This window comes from Cyclopterus lumpus, chromosome 3, assembly GCF_009769545.1.
Source record: "Cyclopterus lumpus isolate fCycLum1 chromosome 3, fCycLum1.pri, whole genome shotgun sequence".
Classification (NCBI taxonomy): Eukaryota; Metazoa; Chordata; class Actinopteri; order Perciformes; family Cyclopteridae; genus Cyclopterus; species Cyclopterus lumpus.
Genome location: NC_046968.1, coordinates 25,899,935 through 25,915,324, shown reverse-complemented (window position 1 = coordinate 25,915,324; position 15,390 = coordinate 25,899,935). Strand labels below are relative to the sequence as shown.

At 43.1% G+C, this 15,390-nt stretch overlaps 1 protein-coding gene across 1 annotated transcript in view; it reads right to left on the bottom strand.

Annotated features, from left to right (window-relative positions):
* The window catches only part of LOC117726650 (protein kinase C-binding protein NELL1-like), a 183,911-nt gene extending 178,219 nt beyond the window's left edge, over positions 1-5,692 (bottom strand). The window contains exons 1-2 of the mRNA XM_034526897.1: positions 5,644-5,692; positions 4,980-5,108 (exon numbers count right to left, since the gene is read on the bottom strand). Coding sequence (XP_034382788.1) covers positions 4,980-5,108; positions 5,644-5,692 — 178 coding nt within the window. The remainder of the gene's footprint in view (positions 1-4,979; positions 5,109-5,643) is intronic.
* Between the last annotated feature and the right edge of the window lie 9,698 nt (positions 5,693-15,390).

Sequence of the window (15,390 nt, the reverse complement as noted above, 5' to 3'; positions counted from 1 at the left end):
AGTAATACTCAATACCCGAAGACGTTGAAAGGAATAATTTGTTTTTAAAAACATTACATTTATCCGTAAAAACCTGTGGAGCTAACATTAGCAGAATAGCAGTAACTCACGTTAGCGCTGCTAAAGGCTACTGAATGTCCACACATGCTGCTTTTTGCTTTTTAATGATTGTGAAAACAGTAAATAATGACAGATACGGATTTTGTGTCATTCCTTTATTTCATTGTCTTCTCTCTCAATAGCCAGCCTATACGTGGTGGTTCATCTTTAAATTGTGATCTGCAGGCTTTAGCTTCTATCTTTATCTTTTTAACCTGTTTTCTCTGCTGAATCAGTTCGACATCCTGGATGAAGCATTCTTTAAAAAAAAAAAGGTCAGTCAGCATTAAGTAGTTTAGTAAATTCAGTAAAAGTAAAAACAGGATGTGCTGACTTATTCACTGATGGATACAAGTTACTATTCAACTGGATTGGGACACTTTGGTGAGAGAAATCATAAAAACAGCTTATTGCGGTTTGGATAAACCTCCATAACAAAAGCATGTAATAAAATACACGTTTAACCTCAGCAATTAAATTAAATTAAACATCATAACTTGTTTATTTAACCAGAAACAAAAAAACTAATTGTAAAAAACGTCAAACTCAAGTTCCTGTAAAACAGAGACATGTCACGTTTACACTTTTGGTTGCCGTGTACGGATTAAACAAACAAGATGCAATGTGTTAATTAGTTATCGGCCAATTATTTCACAGGGATAACAACGGATACAAAAAGATGAACTTGAGATGAACGTCAATCAAAGAGACCGAGGTCCTAGTCAACGAGGACGTGCACCCCCTTCTTTTAACTCAAGACTTGCATTTTGAAACGTTTTCCCTCTCTGTTTCACTAAGAAAAAGGATTTCTGTTGTTAAACAATGCAAAGTGTCTCTAATTCTGAAGGGCCGACATCTGTAGTTGATGTGTTACATTGCCGACACGTTTCCTGCAATTAAAGTCCATTGTTTTGCTGGAGATAGCTTGGCGTGCGCTTAACACGCTACATCTGGCCAGTTATTCACTGGGATAACAACGGATGCAAAAGATGAACTCAGAAATACAACGTGCTTCAGCTGAGGCTCTTTATCGGACAGCAGTGAGACGGTTTAAGTGTGGATTTCAGCTTTAAATGGAGGTTGGAAAAGGTTTTGACTGGAATCAACAGGAATGGCGATTAACATAAAATTAAAGACCATTTCAGCCCTGAAGACTGCCGAGTTGTTATATGCAAAAGGATAATTGGGTTAAAAGGCTGATAAGAGGCGTGCTATAGATCTCAGGGGTATCAGGATCAAGGCTCTATTTGTTGTTTCCCTTCTAACTGTTTAACATTAATGATTTTGAGTAAGAGAGTCAATGAAGAACAGAGGCATCCAAGCTGAGCAGACATGTTTGTCAATCGGTTCATTGTAGCAGTCTGCAGACTTCAATTCAAATAACCAGGAAATAAACTATTAGAGAAGACTTCGGGGTCATTATGGCTCTTGTTGTAAAAAACTTGAAAGACATATTTAAAGAAGCAATCTCACAAAATAGGACGCAAAGGAGGGATTAGTTGAAAATGGATTATCATATTCTGACTCTGGTCATTAGTCAAACACAATGTTATTAAGCTTATGATTCATTACCTAAAAACCCTAAAACAAGACTACCTAGATCTTAAAACAGATTCATAGCCACATCAGTAAAATATAAGTTTGTCCTGAGTTTGGCATTAAGGGAAAGGTCATGTTGTCACCTGAATGAAGAGGAAGTATTCTCAGCACAGTGGTCCTTTTAGGACATCACAGACTCTACACCGTCAGACATCAGTGGCTCAAAGTTCAACTAACCTAACTCTAGCTTGGTCACCGATAGAACCATGAAGAACCCACCCAAATGCACGGTGCATAAACACGGACCCGAAAGGAAACCAAGGACGGTCAGATTGTGCTCAAACAGACCAGAGGGTAATTAGATAAGATTCAAAACGAGGTCAACTCGAACACCAAAACAGGTGGCAGCCCAAAGTGGCACCAATTAACAAGCTGAAAGGATGTCACACATTTCACACCACACTCCCAAACACTCATTTTCCTCTTGTTGTGGTACCAGATGATCAGAGCTGATCGAATGTGCTCGGATCCACGATGGGATGTCGCAATCCCAGAAACTTGGAAGCAGATACCCAATGCCAGTGAAACTCCACGATTCTCAGTCGCCAATTTGATACCAAGGGGAAAAAAAGAAAACAATAAATCCCGCACACAAACTCCTTTATTACGGTCTCTTGTGGATTTAATATTAATCCCTGATGATCCGCCTTAAGTTTCTCGCCAGAACCTAATTTTTACAAGGCGATAACGTTATAATTGACCTTAGGCCCATGATAATCTTTGCTGAATAGAGCTTGAACACTCAATGCCTCCGTACATTAGCCATCAGCGCCGTTATTTAGCCAATCAGGACTGTGCTGCCCACCAGCTGTGACAGTTAACATTATCTAGCTTATCTTATTTTATAAAATGTCATATTTCCCGAGAACTGAGTACCCGGCGGAGGAAAGCCAAGTGTGAATCAAATCGCCAAGATATTCCCCTGTAGACCAAACTAAAAGATCAACGGTACCCACCGTGGTGTACCAAAATACAAACTGATAATCAACATTAAAATCATTTAAAAAAGAAATCACCATTGGGACCGAGGCGTCTTGACTAATGGAGACAAACCTGGGTTCCAAACGTCGGATGAAAAACTAGGTCAGCCCCCCCCCCCCCCCCCCCCCATCTAGACAAACTAAACTTCATTCAATACATCACAGAAGTTCCCACAATGTAAAGCGATCATGAAGACAAATGTATAAATAAAATTAGGCTACAATAACAAACACCCCCCTATCAATTAGGCAAGCTTTGTTACCCCCGCTGTCGCAGTGTAGGGATTATAGTATTTATCTTGGATCAGACGTCCAGATAAGGACCCGTTCGAGGAGGCTGCACTTGTCTGCCTTTTTATTGATGCCACTGGTGCGTTACTCTGGTGAAATCCATTTCCTACGACAAACCATCTGTTTGGGAATCGCTAAGAGACTGGAGAGACTGGTCCCAGCGTCCAGCCAAAGACGCTGCCAGAGCTCTCTCTCTCTTTATCTCTCAATGCTATTGACACTAATTAGAACACCACATTTTGCCATTTTATCAGCGTTACAATATGTTCCGCCACAATTTCTGCAATCAACACGGATGAAATATGGTATCGAGCTTGGCGCGCGCGACATTAATTGCGTACAGCGCACATAAATCCTCTTGAATAATCACTGACCCGGTCGAGCCCGGCTTCTTCTAGACTGGCAATCACGGACCGTTGCAGTGGAACCCATGAGAACAGAGACGATTTTTTTTTTAAAGAACGTGGTTCTCGGCTGCAGCCATCTGGGTCACAGGGCCGTGAATGCATCGCCTCCGCGTGGGCAGAGGGTTCAAATTGGTCACAACACGAGCATCCTCCTCCTCCTCCTCCTCCTCCTCCTCCTCCTCCTCCTCCTCCTCCTCCAACGCCCACAGGTCCAGTTTCCCTACTGGATTAGCCTCCTGTTTCCCACACTATCTCTCTGCTGCACCTCAACCCTGGGAAATTTAAAACTATAGGGGACAGCAGCTTGGAGCAAGCGCGTGTGCGCATGTGTGTGTGTGTGTCGGTGTGTGTGTGCGTGTGTGTGTATTAAGTAAAAAGTGAGGTTGTGTATCCCTCATGGCCTCCAGCACTGAATCTTGGACAGCTTCACCTCGGCAGAGTCGGCCGAGCTGCCTCGACTTCATTCACACAGAGCCAGTGGCACATCGAGCCAAGCACTCAAGAAAATAAAACCACACACACACACACACACACACACACACTGAACACTATCACCCTGGCGGTATTCAACACCCAGTGCTGCTTATTTGGGATTCAAGCTGCTGGTGTTTGTGCCAGGATCTTTTGAATTTGAATATTTCCATGCCAGTAAAAGTAAAAAAGACTCCGTTTCATTCCAACATCGCATTTCCGTCCAGGTTGGAACCGCCAGGAGGACTGGATACCTCTCCCATTGAATGCGAACCTCATACACACTGACTTTAAAAATCGAGCGATCAAAAATACAATTGTCACCTAAATAGAAAAAGGGGGGAGGGGGGGGGTTCTCATAGCTGCAGCCAAGCGGGAAACACGCAGAAAGCACACAGCAAGCAACTAATCACCAGAGCAGTCAGAGCGTTTCTCTCGAACAGTCACAGCGGTGTCTTTCTCCATCTTCCCTCACCGTGTCTCCACTCTTTCTACTTCTACTCCCCAACAACTCATCTTCTGCTTAAAGCGGCTCCTCCAAATGGTGTGCATCCTTTTCAGAGATCGCAGGGAAGCGAGTGAACAAAGTTGTCTTCCGACACTTTGAACGCACCTCACCCGCAACGTCAACTATTAGGACTTATGGCTTTTGACTTTCATCCACAATTATTATAGGACAGTGTTTGTTTGTTTGAGGGGTCGAAACCAGCCACGTGCCGTGTGCCCTTCAGGGTCCTTGCACCTGATATCCACGAACCACCAGTTGTTGGGAGCAAGCAACCCTGGATGCCGTGGGAAACGGTGCTGTGGAAATCCTGCACAGACAAAGGATGCATCGAGTGTGTCCGGAAGGAGCCGGAGCATCTGCTGCTCGGGACGAATTAAGATGTGGAGTTAATTATGAGAGGAGGCTCCCCGTAGTGGTCCCTCGCCGAGCATTCCAGCGTGACACCAAAAAGGTGTGGCGCTGCGTGGCTTTGCCCGCACTAACTACACGAAACAAAGGATGTGCGCGTGTGTGTGTGTGTGTGTGTGTGTGTGTGTGTGTGTGCGCTCGCAGCCGTGACACAGTGGAGACAAAGACGTTTTTCAGAACTTGAGCAGCGATGGGGAAATTGGGATTATGCGTTACCTCGAAACAGGAAGGCTTTGGTGCTGTTGTGGAGCCCCGCCACTTGGGTAATTCCATAGGTGGCATTAGCCAGATCAAGTTCATTGATGATATCAATCTGGTAGTCTTGATCTGATCCGAAAGCCCGAGCTGCAGGAAGAGAAATCAAGGTTATGGAGGACGAGGAGATCAAAGCTGATTCTAAATGATTTTACAAACAGACATGGGCACTGATTAAAATGACTGGTGGTTGCAGGAGGGGTGGTGGTGGTGGGGGCAGAGTTCTGCTAGTGCTGCCCACTGATATGCTGGTGTATCTGCCCGCAGACGACACCTGTGTTCTCCACGGGCTGTGGTTGCAATGTGCGCAAACGTTAAGGTAAAAAAAAAAAAAGAAGAAGAAGAAAAAAAGGTGTCATATCTCTTTTACCTTATCTGCACACGGAGGTTGTTCTGAAATATGAACTCAACAAACAATACGCTGCAGTCCAAAGACACTAGCAAAACAAATGGGACTCGCTCGCGCGCAAGGTGCAAACTGAAGGAAACGATAAAAAAATAAAAAATTTAAAAAAAAGAAGAAGAAGAAGAAGAAGCGCCACTCGCAGCAGAAGTCCTCGTTGCGATGGAGAGAGAAGAAGAGGGGGGAGGGGGGGGGGAAAAGTGCCACGCGGCGTGTTCTTACCTGGTTTAGTAAAAAAGAAGAGAGATAACAAAGCCACGTAAATATCCATTTGTGTTGGGAGTTGCGCTGTAGTCCTCAGCCCCTGCGCTCCGCTGCGTATCCACACTGAACAGCCGCTCCGGTCCGTCTGGCGCTGTGCGCACCGCTCTCCCCTCGCCTGGATGTGGAGGAAAGCCGGAACGGTCCACATCACACGAGCTGGGAGGGGTGGAGGTGGTGGTGGGTGGGTGGGTGGGGGGGGGGGGGTGTTCCCTCGGTGCACAACCGGATCCGTTTACGGGGCGTTTGAATGCGTCCAATCAGTCACCAGCAGCGTGGCATCAAATGTGCGACACATCCCGCGTTTTATTAGCGACGTATTTTTAAGACTGGACCTTTTTATATATAGAATATCCTCGCCCACCAATCTGTGTCTCTCCCCCCCCCCCCCCCCCCGCACAGACCACAGAAACTTTCAATTTCGGAGGTGTGAGAAAAAAAAAAGAAGAAAAAAAGGGCGTTTCAAAATCGGTGAGTGGTGGAGGATATTGGGAATTGTGGGTAACAGATAGGTATAGGCTGCTCTCGAGATTATTCAAAGAATCTTCAGCCTCACGGGATTATTAACTACACAGCAGCTGACAAAGTAGAACGGATGCTATTATCTGCATGGAGACACTGGAGCCTGCAGGATATATATATATATATGTGTGTGTGTGTGTGTGTGTGTGTGAGGAATCTGTGTAATAGCACAGACAACAACAACAACAACAACAACAACAACAAAAAGGAGTCTTGCATTTCCACTTTGCTTTTTTGTAGGCAGGCAAAAACATGCACTGGTCACTTTTGAGCCATTTTACTTCCTAACATTTTATTTCAGACTATACTGGAAAGAAAACGTACATATTTATTAGTGTATATTTAACTATTTCGTCTGTAGATTTCTCTTTAATTTACTCAAAGTTACCATTAGATAATGCCTCATATGCATATTCAAACATAACATGTCAGTCGTGTAATGCAACAAAATAAATGCCTTAACCTAACTGGGTAATTACATGGTGATATCTATTAGTTTAACCTTTTCACCCTATTCGCCTTGTGAATTTTCCTCAAAATCAGTTTTTTCAACAAAAAAAATTAGCCAGAAATCTTCACCTCATTAACACTTACATGCACCAAACGTTCCAGTTGCATATACTTATCTATATTCTAAAGGTTTGAGTTTTGCAACATTTAATTCTTAAAAACAAGGAGAAAACCTGTTTTCTTTTACTTCGTGTATTAGTTATGGTGTGATACAAAGAGATATCCTAAATAAATTTAAAAAAAAACGTAATATGTCAACAAGATGAAACAAAAAATGTTCATCCTGACTTTTCGTTTTATAAATGTAAACAAATAAGCACACGATATGACAATGTACCTTGTTCGCATATTTAATAGATAGAAAACGTAATTGTCGTCATGTAAGTAATCAACTGAGGAAGTTTCATGGTGAAACACACCGACATATCTGGGTTGTCTCCTCGTAAATCAACCTTCCTTCCCTCCCTCCCTCCCTCCCTCCCTCCCTGCCTCAGAGCATCCCTGGGATTTATAAGCACAGATGCTCCAGCCCTCTCTCCTCTAGGGCCCCGGTCCTTATTGAGAACCATTAATCACACCCCTCCTCCTGCCTGCCTCTAATTTGTGTACATTGTCAGGTTGTCTGGGTTACCTGCATCAACAACACAGACGGGCGAGGGGAGAATGATTACGGCAGTTACACAGCGTGCACCGTCTGCTCCGCCTTTTACAAGTGTGTTCGACACCGGGGGGGACGATGGTGTTATGTCTGCGTTGGGATGCCGGTCACTGTTCCACGCTCTGAAATTAAACTCTAGGAAACAGCAGCATTCTGTAACCACTGATCCAGAACTGTAAAATCATCATGAAGAAGAAGAAGAAGAAGACAACACATTATTTGAAATCACAGGTTTCAGAGCAGTGAGGGCGGAAAAAAAGGGAAGGAAAGATAATTTAAATTGTGTTTTGGGGAAGGCAGTGAGGCGGCAGAATCCCTGGCTTTGGGGGCTTTTAACAAGTAAAAAGGAAGCAATTAAGCATCTCAAAATCCAGTTGTCTAGTTCATCTGCATGCTCCGTCTCTTCGAGATCATTGGCGGAGTTATCTACTAAAAAGGCACAGCAGACATGCGCCTGCCACCAGCCACAGCCTGCCAAGTGGAATTAACCTTAAAAGGGGACATATCATGCTCAAACTCTGCGTCATATGAGGAAGTTCGTTGTCCACAAAAACATGTTTGTATGCTTTAAACCCGTTATTGTTTTCATACCATCCGTCCGAATATACCTGCAATCACTGTCTGAAACGCTCCGTTTTATGCTGCGTTCACACCAAAAGCGCTGAGAATTTTTCACACGAGTAGTTCACATGCAAAGTCAATGCACAGAAGCGAAAGGACGCAAATAACGTGAATTTTCGCCGGGAGGCGCGAATAGCGCGAATAGCGCGAATAGCGCGAATAGCACGAATAGCGCGAATAGCACGCCGCAAAAAGAATGTGTGTGACGCCGTGTTTGCGAAAGCCAATCAGCGTTGAGATGCACTCGTCTCCTTCGCCGAGGCACTACAGATGAGAAATATCATTTTTGCTTTATCTGGTACAATATGTGCATTGTCCCGCTAAATAAATAATAACTATAAGATGTTCTCATTCGGTCCTGATCTAGACTTTGATCTCGGCGTCTATGCTGAAAATGGGCTAAATGTGGTTGAAGAGTGAAGCTTACATATTCCTGCTTTGCGTGTAAATAGTAGCCTCAGTCAATGCTGTTGAAATTATGGGTTTTTTTCATCGTTACCTAGAGGTCTGAAAAAAAATTCTGGTAAGAATGGGATAAATACAATTGGTTGAGTAGGTTCAACATGGAGGATGATGATTTATGTCTGTGTCTTTCTGTCCTCGTCTGATTGTTCGTATAGTTGGTTGTTGGATGTAATTTCTTTTTATTTGTTGTCGTTTTTTGTTGTCCAGTAATGTGAAGTAATGTGTAAAAACATAAAATAAAATAAATTGATTGAAAGAAAGAATCTAAAAACCTTCCAGTCTGAGACTGTTGCCCACTGGAAATGTACAACATTAGTACTTCATTCAAAAGGATGTTTTATTTTGACGAGGACATCTTGTGGCAAAGGGGAAGAAGCGTGATTATTGCTACATTAAGTGTCCGACTTTGTTCATGTCCATCAGATCTTCAGCTCCACTAACGTCTAGAAACCATCAGGGGATCTTCCCACGATGACACGACAACCCCGTGAAGACATAATAGTTTCACAGTGGGCTCCGTCCACCGAAAAAACAAGGAATCAGAGATCCCTGGATTACTTATCCGCTGATTGGCCGTTTGTTGACACGCATGCTTTCTGCATCAGGGCTGTGCAAAGTGAACAATCAGCGACGGACCGGCCCGGATTTCGCTCTATAATTTAGTCCCATCCTCCAGATTGCAGGATTGCAGCGCGGCCCCGGCTGTTTTCAATTTGTGCTCGTCAACATATTACAATGCCCGCCACCGTCCCCCCGCATTCACGCGGCGTGGAGGTCGGCAGAAGTGCCGCAAGCGGCGGACTCCCCTTATCGGGGGAAACAGACGCGAGCGAGGCGTCCGATCGGGCACGAGCAGGAGTGACCTCGGGAAAAAAAAAAAAAAACAGCTCTCAGAAAGCTCATTCGCTACGGGGTCTTAGCCGCCTGACGGAGATGGGGGCCAAAGTTTAGGGTTTCTCGGAGCAGAACAGGAGTCAAATTAAACCCACAGCGGGCGAGATGGGACTCAGTCACGGGAGAGATGAATGGCATTGAGCAGTGCTGAATATTTTACATAACGGACCCTCTTTATGTTCATATTGTTTTGTTTTTACCTAACGCAACAGCCTGCTATTACCTTGTTTGTTGTTATAGTAGTACGACAAGTAACTGGAAACTGTGGGCTGACTGCTGGTTATTGAAAAGCTGAATAATAGCAATGATATATGAAAAGATGTGGAATAGTTCGGTGTTTGGACAAAGCATGAATCGGTAGATAAGAGTTGGAAATGTATGAGAAACTAACTGAAGCAGTATGAAGAGTAGGAAAAGTGGATGAAGGGTGCAAAATATGGAGAAACCAATGAAATAAATTAAATATCAGGTCAATGTCTAGTTTAGTGTTAATATTAAAGAGACTGTTAGGAATTTAAATGTATTTATTTTCCTGAACATTTCTTCCACATTTTATTATTATGTGAAATATTACCAAAAATATGAAACTTATGAATGAGAAAAGTTTTGAGATCTCTTTAGAAATCAAGGCACCGCCGTGCAGCTTCAAAGTGAGACATTACCTATAAAAGATATGACTTCGATTTTTTTGCTTGTGATAGAAACTTTCTTCAGCAAAATATTTCCTTTTTGTTTCTCCAATGATATGTGCAAAAAAAGTTATACAGTGCATCCGGAAAGTATTCACAGCGCTTCACTTTTTCCACATTTTGTTATGTTACAGCCTTATTCCAAAATGGATTAAATTCATTATTTTCCTCAACATTCTACACACAACAACCCATAATGACAAAGTGAAAACTGTTTTTTGCCAAATTTGTGCAAATCTATTAAAAATAAAGAACGAAAACATAACATGTACATAAGTGTTCACAGCCTTTGTCATGACACTCAACATGTAGCTCAGGTGCATCCTGTTTCCACTGATCATCCTTGAGATGTTTCTACAACTTGATTGGAGTCCACTTGTGCTAAATTCAGTTGATTGGACATGATTTATAAAGAAACACAGCTGTCTATATAAGGTACCACAGTTATCACTGCATATCAGAGCATAAACCAAGCCATGAAGTCCAAGGAATTATCTGTAGACCTCCGAGACAGAATTGTATTGAGGCACAGATCTGGCGAAGGGTACAGAACAATGTCTGCAGCATTGAAAGTCCCAATGAGCACAGTGGCCTCCATCATCTGGAAATGGAAGAAGTTTGGAACCACCAGGACTCTTCCTAGAGTTGGACGCCCAGCCAGACTGAGCGATCGGGGGAGAAGGGCCTTAGTCAGGGAGGTGACCAGGAACCCGATGGTCACTCTGACAGAGCTCCAGTGTTGTTCTATGAAGAGAGGAGAACCTTCCAGAAGGACAACCATCTCTGCAGCACTCCACAAATCAGGCCTGTTTGGTAGAGTGGCCAGACGGAAGCCACTCTTCAGTAAAAAGCACATGACAGCTCGCCTGGAGTTTTCAAAAAGGCACCTGAAGGACTCTCAAACCATGAGAAACAACATTCTCTGGTCTGATGAAACAAAGATTGAAGTCTTTGGCCTGAATGCCAAGCGTCATGTCTGGAGGAAACCAGGCACTGCTCCTCACCTGGCCAATACCATCCCTACAGTGAAGCATGGTGGTGGCAGCATCATGCTGTGGGGATGTTCTTCAGCAGGAGGAACTGGGAGACTAGTCAGGATTGAGGGAAAGATGAATGCAGCGATGTACAGAGACATCCTGGATGAAAACATGCTCCAGAGCGCTCTGGACCTCAGACTGCGGCGACGGTTCATCTTCCAACAGAACAACGACCCCGAAGCAGACAGCCAAGATAACAAAGGAGTGGCTTCGGGACAACTCTGTGAATGTCCTTGAGTGGCCCAGCCAGAGCCCGGACTTGAACCCGATTGAACATCTCTGGAGAGATCTGAAAATGGCTGTGCACCGACGCTCCCCATCCAACCTGATGGAACTTGAGAGGTTCTGCAAAGAAGAATGGGAGAACCTGCCCAGAAATAGGTGTGCCGAGCTTGTGGAATCATACCCAAGAAGACTTGAGGCTGAAATTGCTGCCAAAGGTGCTTCAACAAAGTATTGAGCAAAGGCTGTGAATACTTATGTACATGTTATGTTTTTGTTATTTTTAATAAATTTGCAAACATTTGCAAAAAACAGTTTTCACTTTGTCATTATGGGTTGTTGTGTGTAGAATGTTGAGGAAAATAATGAATTTAATCCATTTTGGAATAAGGCTGTAACATAACAAAATGTGGAAAAAGTGAAGCGCTGTGAATACTTTCCGGATGCACTGTATATATATATATATATATCAATTCAATGTAGTGCAAAAAAATAATGTAGTTTGAGAACACGTGATTGCATTATTACATTTTCTGTCTTTCTCAGAACATCCTAAAGAATGTTCTCTGCAGAAACCGGCAAAAAGTCCTGCAGCACAAAAGCTTAAAAAGCTCGAGGTTATAATCCAAAGCACTTATGTAGTAGCTTTAAAATATACACACACACACACTCAAAATGTAACAGTAATACAGTAAACAGCAAACAGAATGTGCCCCGGGAGAAAATCCCCAGACTTAAAAAGTCAATGGATCACGAGATCACATGAAAATCCATCTTGTCGGGCTGTGAGTAGCGCGCTCGTGAGCAGACCATCGGTGTCCTAACCAATCAGCATCCCGTGAAGAGCGACAGTTGCGGAAGTGGTTTGTGTGTGTGTGTGTGTGTGTGTGTGTGTGTGTGTGTGTGTGTGTGTGTGTGTGTGTGTGTGAGAGACACGACATGCAAAAGGCGACTGCTCGTTCAAAACAACAATGGCATATGTTGCGTCTCTTATATATCGGAGCTGGTGCATAGAAAAGCAACGAAAAGATGTTTTCGCTCATCTCTAGACTGCCCTCGGCAAACATTTTTGATTGACAGATGGTTCATCCTATCACCTGCCAAGTATTTTTTTATTATTTTTTTTAAGTGCCTGCCCTTTTCTAAACGGTTTTCAATGACCGCTCGTCAGATGGTTGTGTGGAACAAACCATCTGGTGGTGTCGGGTTACTTAATATTCACCTTGACCCTTTAAATTCAAAAATCACAGTTTTATACTTTTATACTCAAGCCATGCCAGTGACACCTGTACTGCTTTATGCTTTATTAATTGTTGGCTAAACGTGGATCCAAGGCCATACAAATCACACACCATAAAGTGGGCTGGATCACACCGTGCGTTCCAACACAATACTACCATAACAATGAGAAATAGATATTTAATGTCCCAATACATAACACGTCGAATGCAGCACGCCCAAAATACCTGGATGTCCAACTGAATCCAGTCGCATTTCACAGTATGAAAGCCGGCATGCTTCTGACCCACAATCCTCTGTGCAGAGGGACACACGGCGACATAACAATATGTCCTAATTGAATCCATACTGCATTACAGTACTTTCTAAGGGCAGCTGCTGGATTTACTTAGAGAAAGTGTGCAATGTGGAACACAGTGATGGTTTAGCTGCACATACTGAGGGGCTTGGACCTGCCATACATTGCATTCAATGTGTTCCCTCCGAAGGTTAAACCGAAAGGTGAAGCTTCAGTAAACAGTGTGTGTTCTTCAGGTCCAGTGAGGCTTTAAAGAGGCTAAATGGAGGGGGGTGGAAACTAAGAGAGGGTCATGACTCTGCACCACGAGAGACGTACACAGACGGTGGCGGCTCCAGAGGGAGACGTCTTAATGGGACTCGTGGGGGAATCGATGCTTTATTTTGATTTTGTCGGCAACAGTTGGCGCCTCGTTGGACTGTCACTTTATCAGGAGCATGATTCATGTTTTTCTCAAAAGTACTTGCAGAAAAAAAAGAAAAATGCCATTCAATATGAAAATTATTGAGCTGCAACTCTTTCCCCAAAAGAATTATTTTGGACCTGTCTGTGTATTTTCTGCACTACAATCCCCCCCCCCCCAAAAATGGTACTCTTCAATAACAGGAGAGGAAATGGTGAGGGGAGGTGCGTTTTTTTTTTTATGTTGCTCCATGTTATGGATTGAATGGGCACCGGCACTGGAGAGCGGTGCATCGTGGCCAGGAGGTAATTATCAGGCCACACAGAAACCACTCTAGACATGAATTGTCCCTGCAAGTTTTTATTCCATTTTTTTTTTTTTATGAAGCAGCACTTATCCCAAAAGCATGACCCACTTTTGCTCTTGACTTTCTTCAGGCAGGGGTAAAAACAGCGTCTCTCCTGCAGAAGGCAGCGGTGTGATTGGAATGACAACCTACTGCTGTATCACTGACATCAGATCCCTCCAAGTGCAAAGGCTTTCTAATGCAGGGTGTGTATTCAAAGACCTGAAATAAACCTCCAAGAGAACCATAATGCTCTTTAAATATCAGCAACCCCCGGTGATCAAGGCATGGCTTGCCCTCCTGGTAAATCTCCTTAATTATGCTTTTTTAAGTGTAGAAGTACAACCCTGCCTCCAACTCAATTAGGTCCAATACAGATAAACTGCATTCTCAATTATGTCGAGCGAAACGCATTTCCTCCCAGATTAGAGTCGCAGTTTTAAACACGTGATTAACGTAAATTAGAACAAGTTTTAAAAAAAAAAATTTTTTTTAAATGCAACAAAACTTCTTAATTCGTCAATTAGGTGACGAAATGTTGTGGTTTTGTGGGTGAAAGTCCTGTGTTTGCACTCAAATATGGATTGGACCCCAAATGCAGAGAGTTGAGGAGGCAGCAGGCTCATTTCTGTGCGTCAACGTTCATAAAGTTGCTTTGCATTGACCGTTTATGGTTGAATGTTGGGGCGTGTCGAGGGCGGGGACGTGAGGCTGAACCAGCTGCGCACATGTACAGCTGGATTTGGGGTCTCAATCGCGTGCCGTGCATTTCCTCCTTTTGAACTGCGCAAACATTTAGTGTGGCTGCTACCCACTGTTTCATAAATGAGGACGCTGGTCTTTTATTTTATTTTTTAAACTTCAACTATAGATTTGTGCCCCGTTTTTAAAGATTTATGTTTAGAGTGGGAGCCACTTGGCTGAGTGCCACAGACAGGGTAAGGAAGTCTGAATGTTTTGAAAGACAGATTAAAGCATCGTTTACCTGTACTGTAACTATAAATTATGGATAGAAAATATTGACATTTTTGCTGACCCCTTTCAAATATATGCCACAGTGTACAACTTCAGAATGTTAGATGTGTTGTTGCTGCATTCATTATTATTACTGTTGTGTTTACGGCTGTAGCTCATGGGGGGGGGGGAGAGCGGTCGTCCCCTAACCACAAGGTACCCGGTTCGATCCCCACTCTCCCCATAGTTGCATGTCGAAGTGTCCTTGAGCAAGGCACTGAACCTTCACTGCTTGTTAATAACTAAGGATGGGTTCAATAAAGAGAAGAATTTCCCCACTGTGGGATCAATCACAATTTACATTATTATTATTATAATAGAGTGCAGACCCTTCAAATAAAGTCAAAGTGCTTTACCATGCCATGATCATTTTAAATACTATATATATATATATATATATATATATATATATATATATATATAAATATAAATGTATGCAGAGTACAGAAATGAATGGGAAACGCATTCTGCATGTAACAATAGAAAAACTGGTATGATCATTTTTAAAGTAAGTCAATAATTAAATTGTTCTATGAAGTTGTAGTTTATTTCTGACGTTTCCTCTTTCCCTGCTTCTCAATACTTGGAATTAACTGAAATTTCTCCATTTTTGTCACGAACATCCTTCCGTCATGTGAACCTGTAATACTCGGCAGCAGGATTGTGGTGGAAACTATGATAGAAATAGCAGAAAGGGAGTTCTTCCAGATGTAAAGAGCGAGCGCTACCCCAACCCTGAACATTGGAAGTAGAAGTACATTGCATTCTGGTCTATTTCCTGTAGCTCCTG